The sequence below is a fragment of the Diospyros lotus genome, chromosome 6, assembly GCF_014633365.1.
Source record: "Diospyros lotus cultivar Yz01 chromosome 6, ASM1463336v1, whole genome shotgun sequence".
NCBI lineage: Eukaryota > Viridiplantae > Streptophyta > Magnoliopsida > Ericales > Ebenaceae > Diospyros > Diospyros lotus.
The window spans coordinates 9,799,812-9,819,560 of record NC_068343.1 but is presented as its reverse complement, the minus strand read 5'-3'; the positions used below and the strand labels follow the sequence as shown (position 1 = coordinate 9,819,560).

General features: G+C 35.9%; 2 protein-coding genes across 5 annotated transcripts; one reads left to right on the top strand and one right to left on the bottom strand.

The window, feature by feature from the left end:
* Positions 1-223: 223 nt before the first annotated feature.
* LOC127804708 (soluble inorganic pyrophosphatase) lies at positions 224-11,971 on the bottom strand. 4 transcript variants are annotated; one of them, XM_052341657.1, is made up of 10 exons: positions 11,805-11,876; positions 11,393-11,456; positions 7,358-7,507; positions 6,338-6,366; positions 5,810-5,875; positions 1,767-1,874; positions 1,602-1,667; positions 878-998; positions 580-661; positions 224-468 (listed from the first exon to the last, which is right to left on the bottom strand). In XM_052341657.1, exons 3-10 carry the CDS (start codon positions 7,488-7,490, stop codon positions 426-428), a joined length of 648 nt encoding a protein of 215 aa, XP_052197617.1. In that variant the 5' UTR covers positions 7,491-7,507; positions 11,393-11,456; positions 11,805-11,876; the 3' UTR covers positions 224-425. The 4 variants fall into 4 exon arrangements, with proteins under 4 accessions (XP_052197617.1, XP_052197615.1, XP_052197619.1 ...); XM_052341655.1 differs by lacking the exon at positions 11,393-11,456 and having other exon boundaries at positions 11,805-11,971; XM_052341659.1 differs by lacking the exon at positions 11,393-11,456 and having other exon boundaries at positions 11,783-11,861.
* A 5,079-nt stretch (positions 11,972-17,050) lies between these two features.
* On the top strand, positions 17,051-19,646 carry LOC127804103 (protein RER1B). The gene is made up of 4 exons (XM_052340835.1): positions 17,051-17,342; positions 17,725-18,078; positions 18,884-19,064; positions 19,223-19,646. The coding sequence occupies exons 2-4, from the start codon at positions 17,732-17,734 to the stop codon at positions 19,271-19,273; spliced, it is 579 nt and encodes a 192-aa protein (XP_052196795.1). The 5' UTR covers positions 17,051-17,342; positions 17,725-17,731; the 3' UTR covers positions 19,274-19,646.
* Positions 19,647-19,749: the final 103 nt, after the last annotated feature.

Sequence of the window (19,749 nt, the reverse complement as noted above, 5' to 3'; positions counted from 1 at the left end):
TTCATAAAAAAAATTCTAAGTCAAAAATGATTTAGCCTGGTTGCCCCCTCTTCGCCTCTTTTTGAGTGTTCGTTTTCAATTGTCATTTTCAATTTTTTGTGGAACCCATTTAACAATTTATATTAGTTCTCATGTGAAAATAATATAGTAAATTCGTGAATACTCAAAACCTTTAAAGAAAAAATAAATAATTAACTCAGTTTCGATAAAGTCAACCAAAAAAAAAAAAAAAATACTACATCTGAAACTATATTTTTAAGATGTGATATCAGGAGTGTGATACACAAGCTTATTAGAATTAGATGGCCAATTCGGTATAGAAGTTCAGACAGGCTCGTGTGTTTCTCAGCATTGCTTATACAATTAGTACTAGGCAACAACTTTAGCAAAGACTTTGGATGCAGTGGTCTTTCAAGTAAGACCAGTCACTGCCTCAAGCTCTCAACAATGTAGGACGCATACAGATCCCTGCAACATGAAGCATGCATGTAACAGAAAATAAATGAATTATGGACGAAAACCAAGGTTCAAATGTCAGTACAGAAAAAGAACAATCCCAAGGAAGCCGAAAACACTCACATGGAATACTTGATAGCTTCAATGGCAGCCTCTGCAGGCAAGAAGTTTTCCACAGCAACAGACTTGTTCTCATTCTTTTTGTCTATCATTCACGAGTCAAGGTGGTGTTAAACGCTTATAACAGATGAAAGACCATAAAAGTTGTGTTTTTCTTTCGACCAATTATTACAGTAATTTGCATCGTATATCAATTACCATGCATGCTTTCACAGTCAAGCGATATAGAGAATTGCTAAAAAGAAAAGAATTATGAGCACAAAACAATGGATGATCCCCCCTGTCCGGGTTAAAAGGATACAATCCTCAAAGAAACGTCGGATCTCAGCAAGGCGATGTGGAGGAAGATCGTTGATGTCCTTGTAGTGGCGGAATTCAGGGTCATCAGCACATACTGCTATTATCTTGTCATCCTTCTCTCCCTACAGATTGGTTGTTTTTAAATTGAGTAATTATCATTCAGAAACATATCAAATGAACCCCACCACCCCCCCCCAAAAAAAAAAAAAAAAAATAGTAGAGAAAAGAAAATAAAGCCGAAACTTCAACAGTTTGTGCGATGTTCAAAACATCAGAAACTTTGCGTTGAGCTCCTGTGAATACTGTCGCTATAATCAATATCCTACTCTTCATCCTATTGGATCATAATTGAAGGCATAACATGATTTTTCAAGTTTCTACAGTGAGAGAACAATGGACGCGGGCATTTCAGTACCCCCAAAATGAAAAAGATACAGGAGATAACTGATGGATATGTATAGTGAATTTAGGTAACACCCAATTTATCCTGTAAATCGGAATCTCAGTGCAAAAGAGTTTGGTGCAACTTTAAACAAGAAATAATTCTCTGGACCTCGGGGCAACAAATGGTACTAGCACATGGCCCCATAACCTAATGAAAGGCTAAACTTCTGCACCTTTTATGCCAAACTTCCAGATCCCAAACAACAGCTTCAAGAAGCATTAGTCTTTACTCAATCAACCAAATAGGACAAAAATAAAGCAAAGCATATGAAAGCCTTCACCTGATCAATCATAGGCATCAATCCAATAGCACGAGCACGGAGGAAAGACCCAGGCAGTACAGGTTCCTATGCAACATGGAAAATTGAAAATGTCAAAGTCTATTAGTTTAGCAGTCTCCGGTGCATCTTTGGCTTTAACCATCAGATGTACAGGAAAGAAGCTACCTGCATCAGTATCAGAACATCCATGGGATCACTATCCTCACAAATGGTTCTTGGGATGAAGCCGTAGTTGTGGGGATAAACAACTGATGAGTATAGAACTCGATCAACCTATGTGAACAAATAGAGTTCATTAATTTAAAAATATAATTGATTTTACTCCTGTTTCCTTTTCGGTACTCACTCCTCTCCCTCTCCCGCACAATTGCAATTGGTGATGGGAGATGTGGGGGGTAGAGGTTTCAATTTCAAAACAAGATGACAAATTTTTCAACCTATGCACTTGAGAAATAAAATGACAAACTTAAATGTGTGGTTGTAATAATTATACTGTATGGTTGCACATTATGATTGAGAAAGAAAACAGAAATATAAACAATAAACATTTAATATACATATTTCTCTACATGACTGTAAAAGCTGTAGCTTGATGATTGAATCATCAAGGCACAGAAAAGTGTGAGAAAATCTGTGGTTGTCTGTACATATTTATTTTAAATGATTTGTATTTTCATTGTTGCATTTCCCCTTAGAAGGAAATAAATACTAAGAAGATGGATATCATATGTTAGCGAAAAATCAATGATGTCGAGATGTTAAATAGTTGGTTCAGTGGATAGAGTTTCTTTTGTTGGATCACATGATCACAAGTACAAATAACCTCTGCACCACCTTGGTACTGAGCCAAATCGTGTGGGAGGTACATGGATTAGTGCCAAATGTCACATACCATAAAATGAAGACATGTCACTTTTAATTATTGTCCAGGATAACAAACGGTTGAAGTCCATCAATTTACCATTTTTTTTCTTCAAATTCACCAATTCATGCATAAGAGTGGGGTTCACCTGACTAACCAGGTGAATTAGGTTACAAAGGGCCAAAGTCATCAAATAGCGTGAACCATACAGATACATACAAAGCATGAAGTTTATTAATAAATCCCCACAAGTGCATAGGATGGATGATATGCTGGAGGTTCAACAAGAGAATAATAAAGCAGGTAAGAGGCACCAACACTACCATCATGCCCAGGTAAAAGAAATAGACCAACTAAAGGGGAAGAGGGAATGAAGGAGGAGAGTTTTCCAAGATCCAGAGCCGGCCCAACCAATCTAGGGGCTCTAGGTGAAAAAAATTATCAAGGCCTTCTTAAGAGTATTAATTTTTTATAAAAAAATAAATAATATATTTCTTTACTAAAAAATTTTATCATTTCATTGAATTAAAAAAAAAGTTGAAGTTCAATCAACTACAAAATCTGATAATTTCTTAATGATAGTGAATTTTTAACTAAAATATAATATCTCAGAGATTAAAAAATGCTAAACAACCTATTACAATAAACAAAGAAAAAATAAAATTAATTTTTTCTTGAAACTCTAAGAAGGTTAGTGCAACTCGAATAAAAAACTATACATTCTTGATTTTCCTATAGAAGAAAACAAAATAAGGCATTAAACTGATAACATTAAAAAGGTAAAGTTCACCAATAATGAACAAATTTTATTCCACAAATATGCCTTGAACTATACTTAGTTTTATGTAAAATTAATTTTTCTTGCTTTTTGAAATACAAAATCGTTGATTAAATCTCCATAATTAAGTTTATCTAATAAACCATGTTCAATGGATAATATAGCTAATCTATTTAATATTTCTTGTGACATAGTTGACTTCAAATATGACTTTATCAATTTCAATTTTGAAATTTTTTTTACAGCACAAGCCATTGAAACTAGAATTGTGAATTATTCTATAAGCAACAATATATGTATTTGGAAAATAATAAACTATTTTGATGTAGTGAAGAATTTTCAATGTACCATTTTTTTCCTTTTAAAAAGTTTCTCTCAACACTCTTAATTCTAAAAATAAATCTAAACCATTTATATCAGAAAGTCCATCAAATTTAAGAACATTTTTAAGATTCAAACAATATCCTTTTAAAACATCTTCATCCATTGATTTTAATTTCTTAAAATTGCATAGAAATTTTTCATATATTCCAAATTACTCAAACTTATTTCGAAGTGAAGAAATGACTTGATCAATTGTGTACATAAAATAATCAACTTTAAAGGATTTTTCAACAGATTTTGTTTTATCATCATTGATATTTTTATCAAATTGTATTTTGTATTTAATTTTTTAATAAAATATTTATTATTAAAAAATAAAAAATATATAAATAACAAATTTTTAAAATTTGGGGCCCTCCTAATTTGGGGGCCCCAGGCGGCCGCCTAGCTGGCCTTACTATAGGGCCGGCTCTGCCAAGATCTAATGTGTGTACAAGTAGTAGTAGATGTAAAGAATTGGTGTAGGAGAAGCATAACCGTTAGGGGATGCCCAATGGATGTGATTATAGACCTGGTATTATTGGACTTCATTCAGGGAAGCAGTTAGGCCTCATTTGCAAAGGCAAAGCAACCAACAATGGTAACTTCCAAGTGATGACAATGTCTGGGAATGTCTCTTTATTGGTGCAACAGACCCCAAGGAAGTGTGGCCTACACAAGTTGAAGCCTGTCTATATTCTTACTACCATGCCAACCTTGAAGAATATTGCTTCTTTACAAGCCCCAGGTTCAACTCGAAACTTCCCAGTAATTGTACAAGGAACACAATGCCCACATTTCCAAAAGAATAAACCTTAATCCAATTTGAACTTTCAACAGGAAGTATATTTCCATAACAGAATGACGAAATAAGTATGTTCAGGTCTATCTTAATGCATCTGCCTGCTTATCTGACAGATATCAATATATAGCACACAAAGTCATGTTAGTAAATCTACTTTGACAGGACCCCGCTCTTGTTTAATCCATTTTTCTTTTTTGACCTGTGTCTTAGGCAGTCTAAAATATGAAATAAAATTTAGACAATGAAGCCAAGCCAAAACCAAAACCCTCTGGGATTCACTCCAACACATCGCAGTTTGCATGTAATTTGTCACATTCCGCCCCAATTTTGCACAATGGAGGTTTGGATTAGGCAAAACCCTTCTTGGTGTTGTATATTATGTAAAGTGTGTAGAATTGTGTAGAATGCCCCCGAGAATTCTAGAATGTTCCAAGATATCCCGAAACGTCCCAGAATGTTCCAGAAGACTCTAGAAATGTGTAGACTAGCCTAGAAAGGTCTAGATTAGTCTAGAGTAGTTTGGAAGGTTCTAGAATACCATGAAACCTGATAAAGTTGTGTAGAATATTCTAGAATATAGTAGAGGTGGGAGAAGCTAGGAGCAATAACCACCATAGGATCAAATTGATTTCCGCCGTCCATTGAGGAGGTGGAAGGCTATAAATAAGAGTAGGGATTCATTTGTCGATAGGAAGCCAAATCAAAAGCCTACTAAAGCATTCTTTAAAGCAATAGAAGTTCTTTGTTTCCATGCTTCCTTTCAAGTGTTGATCCTTTGTTTCCACATTCCCTCTTACCTTCTAAAGTTCTTTAGCTATCTTTATAGCTTGTTTGGAGGATAGGCTGACTTGGTTGTGACTAAGTGCCGCACAGTCGCTGGTAAAAAGTCCAAGCCCGTGACAAATTTCAGGTGATATTGATAGACAAAACAATATAATGAAACCATCAGAGCCCCACTCAATCTCATTACATTCTGCATGTAATGTTTGATGAAATTGATATAGGTAACATAATTGAATTAGCAAGCAGAGTGGATTTTCCAATTGCAGTAGAATTTTCATACAACACACACACAATTAGGAAAGTTGACCACTGTGAACTTCTTTGTGAAACCAAGAGAATATCCATATTCAATTAGCCAAGGAAAATATTGTGTGAACATCCGTGTGTGATGACAATGCAATTGAACTCTACACCAGTCAAGAGCATTGCAAGCGTTTCCGTATCTAGAAATATAGATCCTAGGTTGTCACCAAAAGAAAAATCTACTTCCTAAAGATATGGCCCATAAATCTTAGGGAACTAACCATGCCAGACATCAAATTATCTTGTATTATGATGATATATCTTGAAATAAATCTGAAGATTGAAGGAAAACAGGAAAAGAGGAATAACCATACTTTGATCAGGCCACTTGTCTTGTCAAGCTCATACTTAACTTTGCTTCCTTTTCCAATTTCAACCACCTGCCAGATAAAGTTTTATAAATATTTAAGAGCTAATGTACAACCTATGATGGGCATGGTACAGTCTCACTTTGCAACAGATCATATCATAACAATTCCTCATTGTTGCGTCAGCAACAAGATGTATATCTCCCCAGGTAGGGCAACTAAAATGGGCTCCTGTTGAGTCCATTTCTTTGTAGAATAGTCTTTCCACACACACAAACAATAACAGAAAACAAAGACAGCAGCGACTTTAGTAGCAACAAAGTTCAAACACCCCCCCCCCCCCCCCCTCCCAAAAAAAAAAACACAAAAAACAAACAGCCTCAACAAGACCATTATGCTGACAAATTATCATGTACGAGCACAGAACTGCATCCCATCATGGCGCAGGTTCATTTTAAGCAAAATATTACATGTCCTACAAAACATCTTCCAAAAGTTTACAGTACACAGAAGTAACGGAAAGCAAAAACTTACACAGTTGAAAACTGCTGGTGCGCCTGGGCCTGCAAAAAACACGGACCACAAACAAACATATCTTTGAGATCCCACACTGATAAAAAACAAACTTGACTAGGCAGCAGAAGTATAAAACAGTGGACATCACTGTTTACAGACACGACTCCATAAAAACCAGACATTTATTTAAACTAGAGTGTAAAGGAAAAAGACTTCCATGTGCAGAAATAATATTGCTGTGATTTTATTTATTTTTTATCTTAAGAACTTATTTTGTAAAAAAAATGTGTTTGTGAGAATAATTTTAATTGATCTAAAAATAATTTTATTTTTTTACTTCTACTTCTCCTCCACAACAAAAACTCCAAATTACTACTTCTTCTCCAACAACAACAATTCATGAGCCTTGATCTCACACTAGTTGGGGTTGAATACATGAATTTTAAACCACCATCCATCTCTATCCATAGCCATATCTACTATAAGGCCATTATATCCTATGTCATATTTAAGGGTTTCCTATCAAATTTTGGTCTTCATTTCCCTCTTTTGCGACAAACTTTCACCATTTCATCCACTCACCTTGCAGATGCATCTTTCGGTTTTTTCTCAAATATCTAAACCATCTTAATTGTAACTCTCGCATCTTATCCTCAATAGACACCACTTTAATCATACAGTACATATGATTTTGTTTTTTATTTTGTCTTTTCTTATATAACTACACATTCAACATAATATCTTCATATCAGTTATGCTCAAACTGTACAATGATGTTTAACTGCCAAACATTTTGCTTCTACTCCACAGAAGGAAAAAAAAAAAAAGAAAAGTTTTTGCAGTCATATATAAACGCTCACAAAAAATAACTAAAGAAAAACAGTTTTACATTAAAGTGATCTTCTGTCAACCCCGGCACAGCCAAATAGGCCAATAGTAAGTTATAGAAACTGTCAAAGTGACATTAACATAACATTGCATTATTGGTAGGACAAATATTGATAAAAAAGAAAAACATATGAGCACATTAAGTCATACCAATTTCTAGGTCATGCCAAGGATGAGCAGCAATAGATCTTTGGGACATTGATGAGAGGATTCTTTCATTAAGGGCTACAGGAGCATAAGAAAACCCAGAATTTCTTTCACTTCTGTCTCCAATGTTGGCCATGGTAGCTCACAGAGTAGCTATAAGCAACAAGGTTTATCATCATAAAATTATTGAGATCACAAAAACAAAAATACAATCAACTCTAATAAACAACAATCTTAGTTTCTTTCCTCTTTTCTTTTCTTTGACAGGTGACATAATGAAAAACAAACTCTTTTTCATAATCAGAATGCAAAACTAAGTAATTAAACAACATAGCATAGGGTACATAATTGTGTTGGTGAAAGAAAAATTAAGGTAACTGCTCTTCATAATTGCAAACAAGCATAACGTATAAGTCAAAAGCAGCGGATAGTCATCCTCTGACTCAGTTCACTGTCATATGAAACACCCTAAGAAGAGAAAGCAAGGAGTTTTGGACCAGAATATTATTATTAAACAAAATCACAAATTAATGCTCAACAAAAGCTATTTTCCAATCTAATGACTTTGTCACGTAATATGCCACGCAGGAGAAAGACTTTGAGTAAACAATTAAAACCATAATCACAGTGCAGTGGGATTGAAATGCTAAGTCTCAGGTTCTTGCTAGCTTTACAACCCTTTATTTTTTTAGTCAAATGGTTCTTTTATGTTCCATCACTATTGAATAAAAAAGGAGAAATAAAGATTCCTGAAAGAGTCTACTTTTGCTACTTTGCTTGAATCATAGATGCTCATTCTTGGCACTCGCTAAGTGGAAACTGCGAAGTCAAAAAATAGAGAACAATGATCTTACCACCTCTGTTTACAAGAAATAGGTTAAAAGTGCTTTAAATTCAGTGCTATATACAAACTGAAGCCCAGAAGTTGGCACTCTGAGATTGATAGTGTCATTCACTTCAAGTGCAGATGCGTGCATGATGGCCAAATTTTCATTAACAACATGGTCCAATCTTCCAAGGTGAATAATTGATTCATCACAAACTGAAGCCCAGAAGTTGGCACTCTGAGATTGATAGTGTCATTCACTTCAAGTGCAGATGCGTGCATGATGGCCAAATTTTCATTAACAACATGGTCCAATCTTCCAAAGTGAATAATTGATTCATCACAAACCTCCATGGAGTTTGATAACATTGTTACACTGCAATAACAATGAGATTGCCCACACTCACCTCAAGGGTGAGAAGAGTGTTAAATTGTTAATCACCATCTCATCTAAAAGTTTAAGTTGTTAGATAAAGGATTAACTTTATCTTATTTTTATTATATTATCATTTTTATTCTCAACGCGCCCCCTTACATGTGGTCAGACTTCACTACATAATTGGTCCAAATACATGTAACTGTTGAAGTAGTAAGTCAGTAGTGAGGTTTGAATTCAAGATCTTTGTCTAGTCTAATATCATGTTAAATTGTTAACCACCGCTATCTCATCTAAAAGCTTAAGCAGCTAGATAGAGGATTAACTTTAAATTTTTAATTTTATATTGTCATTTTAACTTTCAACAAAGAGCTATCCCATAAGCCAGCTCACCTAGTAAATATAAGTCTATTTAATTACAAATCGAACCTACATAACCTCAGTACAGGGAACTTTCTGCACCAACCTCATAGAGATAATGGGAATGAGTTTCCTAACATTCTCCTAAGCAAGGTGCAGGGCTACGACAGAGGCATAATCTATAATGGAAATAACCATGATAAAACTTTCACCGAAGACAATGTAAGAGACTCTTGTTGGTTCACAAGTTTTTCTTCTTGGTTGAAGTTAAGAGAAAAATTTTGCAAAATGAAGAGATAGCAAGACAGGTAAAAAAAGCAAAGAAGAACTCCCCGGTTGATCGTACAACGTGCCAATATGAACTTAATGACCTTGGTCTTTTGATAAGCAAATGAGCTACTTGCATCCCAATTTGTTTCTTGATGTAAGGTGGGACTTGATCTACAAAGATCTAGGATATCAACACCAAAGATCAAACGAGACATCCTTTGGGTGCAATACTCCGAGCTGTCTTGCCACTTATTCCATAAGTCAAAGCCCCAATGCGAAGATGGTCGCTTTGGCATTGCAATAATGTGCAGAGGCACAAGTGGGACCTATTGCCCTATCACATAAGAGTAGACTACATAGAAGATGAGGTCCAATATGTTATATTCTTAGGCTTAATACATATTTTAGTCCCTGAACTAATCAAAAAAATGGCTTTAAGGATATCAACTAAATTGTTCTCACTATTCATCCCTGGACAAAATAATTTATACACTTTTAGTCTCTGACTTAACCGACGTTAACCGAAACGTTAACTTTGCCTCGTCACGCTGTCACGTCACCAACACGTCACTCCTCAGCACTGCCACGTCACCACCGCTTAATGCATTTTTTAGTCCCTGGACTAATAAAAAAAATGGTTTTAAGGATATCAACTAAATTGTGCTCACTATTCATCCCTGAACAAAATAATTTTATACACTTTTAGTCCCCGACTTAACTGATGTTAACTGAGACGTTAACTTTGCCTCGTCACCCTGCCACGTCACTGCCTTGTCACTCTGCCACGTCACTACCACGTCACTCATAATATCCACGTCTCCTATCCATATTTTTATTAAAAAAAAGAAAAACAACTTCAACACACACCCAGCCATGGCTGCTGGCGGCCATAGGGAGTCATTTTTCCCCCTTCTCCCTCTCTCCTTGTTTTGGACCACTCTTGCCTCTGCACCCGTCGTCGATTCAGCCATTGCCGGTCGCCTCGGGGAACGGTTAGGACCAAGGTTCTGGGGTTCCCCGACCCCCAACAGCTGATGGCCATGGCAGCCAATCGCTCGACCGCTAGGGTCCCGGTCCCAACCACGGCTGGGTTGAGGAACCCAGCCTCCTCATGGCCGTGGTTGGGGAGCCCAACTGTGGAGACATTGTTGTTGTTTTTTTTTTTTTTTTATAAAAATATGGACAATAGACGTGGATATTATGAGTGACGTGATAGTGATGTGGTAGCGTGACAAGCCAAAATTAACGTCTCAGTTAACATCGGTTAAGTCAGGGATTAAAAGTGTATAATTTTTTTTTGTCCAGGGATGAATAGTGAGCACAATTTAGTTGATATCCTTAAAGCCATTTTTTTGATCAGTCTAGGGACTACAAAATGCATTAAGCCGTGGTGACGTAACAGTGCTGAGGAGTGACGTGGCAGTGTGACGAGGCAAAGTTAACGTCTCAGTTAACATCGATTAAGTCAGGGACTAAAAGTATATAAATTATTTTGTTTAGGGATGAATAGTGAACACAATTTAGTTGATATCCTTAAAGTCATTTTTTTTATTAATTCAGGGACTAAAATATGTATTAACTAAAACTGGTATATGTAATATTATGTTGGGGTTTGGAAATCCTAGCATGTCAAAGTAATGGCAAGAACCTTCTAGTTTAGCCTGTATGCTTGTATCTCGTGAAATATTCCTTACAAGATCTTTATACATAAACTCCATCAGAGTTATACTGATGTGATGGAGTGGCACCTTTTAAAATATGAGTCAAAGCTGAAAGTGTTCTGTATTGCAATGAAGTCGACTCATTTCATACAATAATTCTCCACAAAATTCTGTGTGGAATTAGCATCTCAATAAGCATTAGATAGATAACACAGTTTTTTTAAAGGCTTTTGAAGGCTATTTCTCTTTCCTTCTTTTCTCCTTTGATGGAGCTCGTCCTTAAGATGTTTAGTTTATTTATTCTATGTGGCATACATATGCAAAATTAGCCTATATTGAGAAATGTTTTTAGGAGAGCACTAGTTTGAGGGAACAAATTATATACCAAACAATATTTTTGTGAAATACTTATTAAAGGAGTAATTACGATAAAAAAAAAATGTAGTTAAACCAAACAATTATTATCGGGAGAGAAAAATAGAGATAAGAAATAAATCCAAAAACTAGAAACCGGACTAAAAACTAAACAGTGTAACACAAAAAACGTGTAGATGCAATTTTGGCCTGAAAATGAAAGAAAGCCAGCAATTGCCAGATCCAACTCTATCTCTGAACAATAATTTGGCATTTCATTACGCAACAAGTTAGACGAAAGACACGCAGTAATATTCCAAAGAAAACAAGCAGCCGCATGACCAGCAAGCACCGCGAAACTAGAAGAACGAAACGTAACTTCACATATGAACTCAACAGAAGAAGCTAAGGAATCTCAAATGGATAAGAGGTACCGGGAAAGGACTTAAAAGTTTCGTTTACCGATACTGGCAATAACATAAGCAAAGCAATTACAATCTCCTCTCCCGAACATATACAGAAATTTTAAGCACATACAGTTCCTGGAGACTGAGAGAGGAAAGAGAAAGGCAGACATTTACAGTGAGACGCTGCAATGCAAACCTGAGGCTTGGATGAGCGTTCAGAGGCCGAGCGACGGAGAGAAGAAATGTGTTTTTTCTTCTCTGTCTCTGCATTTGAAGGGAGAATCGTTAGGTGGACGGAAGTGGACGGGTGGCGTCACCCGATCGTCTCTGAGGCAACAGGGGCCGTTGGATGCGAATCCAGGACTCAATCGAACGGTCGAAGAGAATCCCATGTGTCAGGAATTATGTTGGGCCTTGTAAAGCGGGGAGCTTCTAGCAGTGAAGGCTCGTGCGTGCAAGATATTGTGAGTTTGGGGTTACGGTAACCCAGCCTAACTCACATGTTAAGGCCATTTTTTCTTATTTTTATAAGATCATCCTTGGCTCTAAGTATCTTCTTTTCTTATTTTTTCTTATTTTTTTAGGGTAACCCAACCAAATCACATAAGTTCGATTTTGTAAACTTTAGGAGTAAAAAAAAGTAATTTTAGATCTCTCTCTTCTCATTTTATTTCTCTTTTCTCTCTCTCTTCTTCATATCGTCGCCTCATTATTGCGATGAGGCAACGATGTAAGCAGGTAGACAAGGTAGCAATAAGACAACGATCGATGACGAGAGAAACAAGAGAGATAAATAAAGTAAATAGAAAAGAAGACTCAAAATGACTTTTCACTCAAATTACCCTTATCACAATCCACTTTTGAGAAATTCTATTTGCAGCCAATTTTTTACTATTCGCAGCCATAATTAAAATAAATTTAACAATTACTCTTCACACCCACTATTATTACTTGTTGCAGCCACCTATATTCCAAAATTACCCTCATATATCTCATACATCACGCCGTCCCTTTCTTTATAGCCACTTGTCGCCGTCCCCTTCTCTACAGCATTTGTTGCTTCTCTGCAATCCCCACTTGCCGTCGTCGCCTTCCCTACAGCCACGTCTCTCTACTATGCGCTTGGTGATAACACAGGTAATTTTTACACCTTGGAGGCTAGAAAAGGAAAGGTTCGATGGGCAAAGGTGGTGGCCACCTGGATTCAAATCGGTCACCGCCATCGAATCGGAGGTAGCATGGCCTTCGAACTGGGTTTAGAGGCGACCTATGCCTCCGAAACTTGGATTTCGGAGGCTTGGGCTACTTCCGAAACTTGAGTTTCGGAAACGGCCTGCTCCTCCGAACTCTAGGTTTCAGAGGCGTTGGCCGCCTCCGAACCCTAGAATTCGAGGGCTTGGGCTGTTTCTGAAACCTGGGTTTCGAAAATGGCCCGCGCCTCCGAACCCCAAGTTTCGGAGGTAGCCCATGCCTCCGAACCCTGGAGTTCGGAGGTGCTGGGAGTCTCCGAAATCTGTAGTTTGGAGGCTCTCAATTTCTATTTTATATATTATATAATATATTACACATTTCAATTTGCACGGACGCTCAACTATTTTAATTTGCAGTTAAATTAATATAATACTATAATATGTATATAATACATATATATTATGATAATAATAATAATAATATTATTAAGATTGTTACCTTCGAACTCTGGAGTTCGGAGGTGCTAGGAGTCTCCAAACTCTAGAGTTCGGAGGCTCCTAAAATATATAATATATTATATTATATAATATAAGTTTTCGTTCTATATTTCGTTTTATATATTATATAATATAATATGTAAGTGCTGATTTATAATTATTGATAAAAATTTATTAAATCTATATTGCGTGCCATGCTTATAATTGTTAAAGGGACAAATTTATCTATTTATAATGGCAAATAATTCAAATGAATAATGACTTTTTTTTTAAATCTGTGTATTTGCATTTTATTTTTCTTATTTCTTCTTTTTATACTTCTCATTTCATTCACAAGTAAGATGAATTATAGGTTTTTTTCTAATAATCACAGATTTTGAACTCTTTATTACAATAACAATTCCATTTTCTTTTCCAACTTTCTTAGTTCATCCAATCAGTATTTCTCTATTATCAAAAAGTTAATAGAAGAAAACATTTAGATATATTTTTTCTCTAAATAAAATAATAATTTTAAGAAATTTATTAAAAAATTATCATACCTCACTAGTAGTGAACTGTTAAATAATATCAAATAATTGGTGAATTGCAAAATCAATTTTTTTGAGATATAAGAAAAAATGAATAAAATAAAATACCAATTAAAAATCTAAAAACCCAACTTCCTGAACCCTGGGATTCGAAAATACATGCATTTCTTGAATTCTGGAATTTGGAAAATCCACTAATACTACAATATTTACTTACACACTAATTCGAAAAATCAGGGATTCTTTGAAGTTTCCAACTTCCCAAACCCTTAGAAACACACAATAATACATACAAGATTTAGATTTACTTGTGTGTGATGTTATTTTTTTGAGTAGTTGTTATCTTCTTCGTCAAACTCTCCCCAATTGGTTGTAAACATTTGAGTGTAGTAATCTATGACTAACTTCGACTTGCTGATATTCTGAGAGAAATGGGCTGAGTAATGATGGGTGTGAAACAAGAGGAATTAGTGATCTTGAAAAGAAAATAAATTTTCAATTTTTGATGGTGAGTATGAACTAATAAGTAATTGTGACAGACGACGGGTAAGAGAAAATTACAGAGTTTGCCGGTAGAAGAAAATACGATGTCAGGTGGTTGCTTAACGTAGGTGGTTGAGTATTGAAGATGAAGGGTAAAATTAAATTTTTTCTTGAGGTTATTTGAGGTATATTGAAAAGTGGCTGCAGCGAGTAAAATCGTGGCTGCGAATAGAATTTACCTCCACTTTTATGATGTGAAATGTCAGTTGTGCCCTCATGTTAAGTTTATACTTCATTTTTATTATATGATTTAATTAGATTTTGATTTAGTTCTTGAGATGGAATAAAAGTTTTTAAAGCTTAATGTCAATCTCGAATTTAGAATTAAAATTTTACAAAAAAAATATAAAATTATTTTAAAAAATTATTATACAAATTTAGGTTTTTATTTATCATGGTAAAATAACAGACTGAATACTTAAAATTAACCTTATTTGAATTTATTAATGGTATTTTGCTTATGGAATTAGAGGTGCTCATTATCTGAGTACAGCTGAAATTCTGAACTGGATGGATTATTTTCGATTACTTTTGTCTTAAATTTTTATTAAATTCAGTCCAATTTAGTGTTTCTTTCGGAAGGCAGTCCAATTTAGTGAAGATATGATAAAAAAAAATATTCTTATATTTTTTAACTAAAATATATCAAATATATGTTTTTTTTTTAAAATACAATTGAGTTTGAAATTTTTCATGAAATTGTCATTACCATAAAAGTTGAAATTTATTACAACAATCAATTAAAATTTGCTAAAAATCTAATTTAACTAAAATTATAAATAAGAACAATATTTGCATATACTCAACGATGCGAAGAATAAGTAAAATCAGTCTAGACTACATTTAAAATTACAATTTGGACACTGCGATTTTGATTATCCTTTTTTTCACCATCGCTTTTCTATTCCTCCTATTTGGCTAGGGTTTTCTCTTTATGTTTTTTGGATCATAGGTCCACTACTATCATTGCCATATGTTGAAGCTCAAAGAGGATTCTAGATGAAGAGGAATTTTGACGAGTGGTAAGAGGCGGATGTCGAATGGAAGAAAATGATGGGAAAGATGAAAATAATAATAGAAAATGAGGAAGAGGGTTTTGGCACAATGGCAACTAGTAAAGGTAGAGTAAAATAAGATATAAAGGATGATGAAGAAAATAAGAGAAAAAGAATAAGAGAAACAAGGTTTATGCATGGTGGCGCCGACATGAAGCTTGTCGAATAAGAGGAATAGGGTTCTGGCTACAACTGAACCCTTTTCCTCTTTTCTCTTCCTCATTATCTTCTTTTATTCAACATTCGCTGCCTATCGCCATTCCAACTCCTTTTTTCCAAGTTCATCGTTGTCCTAGCTCTCTTCCTCCAAAACCTTATTTGAGCTTCAATGAAAAGCAATGGTAATGACGAATCTATCGTTCAAAAATTAAAAGGAGAAAAGAAAACCCTCAACCAAACAAAAGAAAAAGAAAGGGCAATGGCAACAGAAGAGAACAACCAAAGTGGTATTGTTTTTGTTGTCTAACCCATAATTTTAAAGAAAATTCTATATACAGCCACGCATTTTGCTTTCCACAACAACTATTCATAATTACTCATCACAACAACACTTAATTATTCTTTGTAACCAATATTTTTTTCAAAATACCCTCTAACTTATTACCATTGCACAATAGCAAAAAATCAAACAAACAAAAGGCAAAATTGAACGACAACAATGAATGGAGAAGAAGATGACGACAACTTTCATAGTGGTTGCTGAAAATTCAAATGGATTTTTGACAGGCGTGACCCACATGGAGAAAAAGACGACGACAACAACCACCATAAAGGCCATCAACGACTCAAATGAATCTCCAATGGGCGTGACCCACATGGAGAAGACGATGATAACAACAGCCACTATAATGACTAAAATGGATCTTTGGCGGCGACCGTGACTAATGCGTCCCAATCTTGACACTATGAACATGTCTGAATCCCATGGCTCAAACACGTTTGCGCGTTCTCAAACCCCAGGGTTTGGACATGTCCATCGCGAATTATAAGATTTGGTTGTTGTGAAAAAATTAAATATGAGGGGCGACCGTGTTCGTTGTAGCCACTGCCAGAGGTTTGTTCGAGTCACCTAGATTTGGTGACATTGTCTATGCGACACCAAATCTCGATTGGTGCCTCCTATGGTACCTTTTCGGTCAGTGTTGTCTATGTGACACCAAATCTTAGCGTTGCCTAGCAATGCCTATCGGAGTTTCCGGCAACCCCGTAAAGCCCAGACCAAAACTCCTTCTAGTGTCACCTGATTTTTCTTTCTTCAATAATTTTTTGTTCTGGTTATTTTTTATTTACTGACAGCATTGCAAGTAGCATGCCAAATTTTAGAGTTCGGGAGTTTTGTTTTCTCCCAAACTCTAAATAAAACTTCCAAACTTTAGAATTTGAGAGTTTTATTTTCTCTTGAATTTTAAAGTTTAGGGAGATGGAGTGATATAAGGTAGTTGTATATTTAGAAGAATAAAAAAGAATTTTAACTTTATGATAATTTTGTCATATTTAATTTTAGTAGAAAGTGATTGTGGAGAGTAAAAGGCATAGTTACAAATAGAATTTCTCTAATTTTAAGTACAATTCAAACTGATTTTAGTTAATCTCGTAGACCCTTGTTACAACTCGCGATAGCATGCACGTTGCACTTTAACATGACACAGAGGGTATTTGGTAGCGTCCTAAGTGTCTCAAGTTCCAAACGCAATCATGTCGAATAATGTGAAATTTTATATTAAAATTCTTCATTTGATTGAATTTTAGTTGGATTCGATTCGATTGATAGGACAAACTCTTTTTTTCTCGGCAAGCATTGCAAGTAACCTTGATATCACGCTTCGAATCGAAGCGCCGGAATTCTGTACTCAGACGTCTTCCTCTTCCGCTTCGCCGTCTTACTGTCTCCAACGCCGCCGCCAAACACCAGTATCTGGTACGGACACATGCGGTTCCACTTCTCATTTTTCCGATATTTCTCTTCCCAATTTGCATTTTGATTATCGGGTTGGTCAAAGCCCTCATTTGCTCGACCATCAATGTCGCTTCCGAGTCCGAGACCCATAAAATTTCCAATATTTCATAGAAAAACACGTAAATTAAACTTCACTCCTTGCTGTTAGTTCTTCCATTATTATGTTAACTGTTTTCATTTCTAATTTTAGTGTTAGGGTTCGTCTTACAATTTTATTCTGTTGAAGATCTTGCGTTTCTGTCTTTTCAATGATCACTGATCAGGTCAAGAACAAAGTGTGTGAATCTTTTGTTAATTGTTTCTTACTTTGTTATGTTTTTTTATTCTACGTTCGCATCAATAGAGCGAATATGGAAGGAACAGGAGGCGATGGTCCAGCAATGGCACCGTTTTCGAAATGGAGAAAGGATTTCTCGGTGGCGTTTCAGTACTATCTGGAGCGGTTCACTCCTCATACGCTCCAAAGGTGGTTGGGGACACTGGTGGTTGCTTTGATCTATGTGTTGAGAGTGTATTATGTTCGAGGGTTCTATGTCGTGTCCTATGCTCTTGGGATATACTTGTTGAACCTCCTGATTGGGTTTCTGTCGCCAAAGATTGACCCCGAGCTTGAAGCTACTGATGGGGCCTCTTTGCCCACTAAAGACTCTGATGAATTCAAGCCATTTATTCGCCGCCTCCCTGAGTTTAGGTTTTGGTAATAAGCGCTTCCCCCTTAATTCAATTGTTACATATAGTTTTATGCTGCTTAAAGGTCTGCATTATGAGTTCTTCATGCACAAAGCACCCATTGTGATAGTTCTTTCTGTCTGTCACCGTCTAATGGCCTCTCTAAGTTAGTGGCTTGGATTCCTCTTGCTGTTAATAGTGCAGCATTTGGTCTGTCATATATGAAAATTACTATTGGCGCATATGCCAGTTGTTTCCTTGAAGACTAGCATTAGAATATAGAACACAGTTGATTTAGGTAAGTGATTCCAGTGATGAACATATTTATAGAACTTTGCTCTTGGGTTTTTAGTACTGCCTACTTTAATACCTCCACACTACGCTTGAAAAGGCAGTGATTAACCTTAGAGTTAGATTTCCTTAGATCAAGCCTCGTGCACTTCAACTAGAAATGGTGTCAAAGCATTCGGCTTTGACTAGTGAAGATTTGCTGATTAGCAGCTTCATTGCATGTTTCTTTACCTGCATGGGAGATCACAAGCTTTGCGTGGCTTCTAGCTCAGATAAAGGGGCTAATACATTTATTCTACTAATTGCAATGACCCTGTTAATTGCTTCAACCTGATGGGGAAGGTTTTGGCGGCCTCAATGACCAAGTAGTTAAGCTCTGTGTTGCCTTCTTAACTTGCAGAATGACAATGGGAGGGAGAACTGTTGCTTGATGTCATTTATAACCGTTTTGACTTTGTATAAGCAAAACTTCTTAACATTGTGAACCTTTTAGTTTGCTTAGATTATATAAATATGTCTTTATGATTCATTTTCTTTTTTAGGTATTCCATCACCAAGGCTTTCATAGTGGCATATATTTTGACCTTCTTTTCTGTGCTGGACGTACCTGTTTTCTGGCCCATACTTTTATGTTATTGGATTGTTCTGTTCGCCCTCACGACGAAGCGTCAAATTCTACACATGATTAGATACAAATATATTCCCTTTGATATTGGAAAGCAGGTGAGTGATTACAAGTGTTATTTCAGTCTCTGCCTGCCATTGCTAGCTTTTGCATCATTGTGTTTGTGTGTGGTTGGTCGGGGCATGTTAACCCTTTTCATATGATATCTTACCACTTATTCTAATGAATACATCTTCTACTTTTGTTATTGTGGCAGAGGTATGGTGGCAATAAGTTTTCTAGAAGCGGCAGTTCTCCTAGAGACTGAAGCTCCATATCCCTATTCTGAACAGTCCCGAAGAAGAAACTCTCATTCTTTTTCTTTCGGTGAGTAGAAACTCAAAAGACTTTGACAAACTTAGCAGGAAACATACGATGTATCTAGATATTGTAGCAGGATAGAGAATTGCTATGACCCACGTCACTGATATTCCAGATTTCTTGTTAGCTTTAGCTGAATTGCCTTTGCCAGAATTGATCTAGTCTGAACATTCTAGATGTCATATGATATTGCAAAATTTATGACACCTTTGATAGATGTAGTCTGAGGATTGTAAGCATCATGTGCTATTGCAGCAACCTATTGCTTGCCTGTCACCGGGATTTCACAGCAGGACCCGGGTTGAACTTAAGGCCCCGTTTTTTTTCGTTTTTTTTAACTCAGATCTTCCCATAGTCGCCATTGGAGAAAAGAATCAATGTGGCGAATGTCAAACAGAACTTTTACATTTAAATCCCAATTAG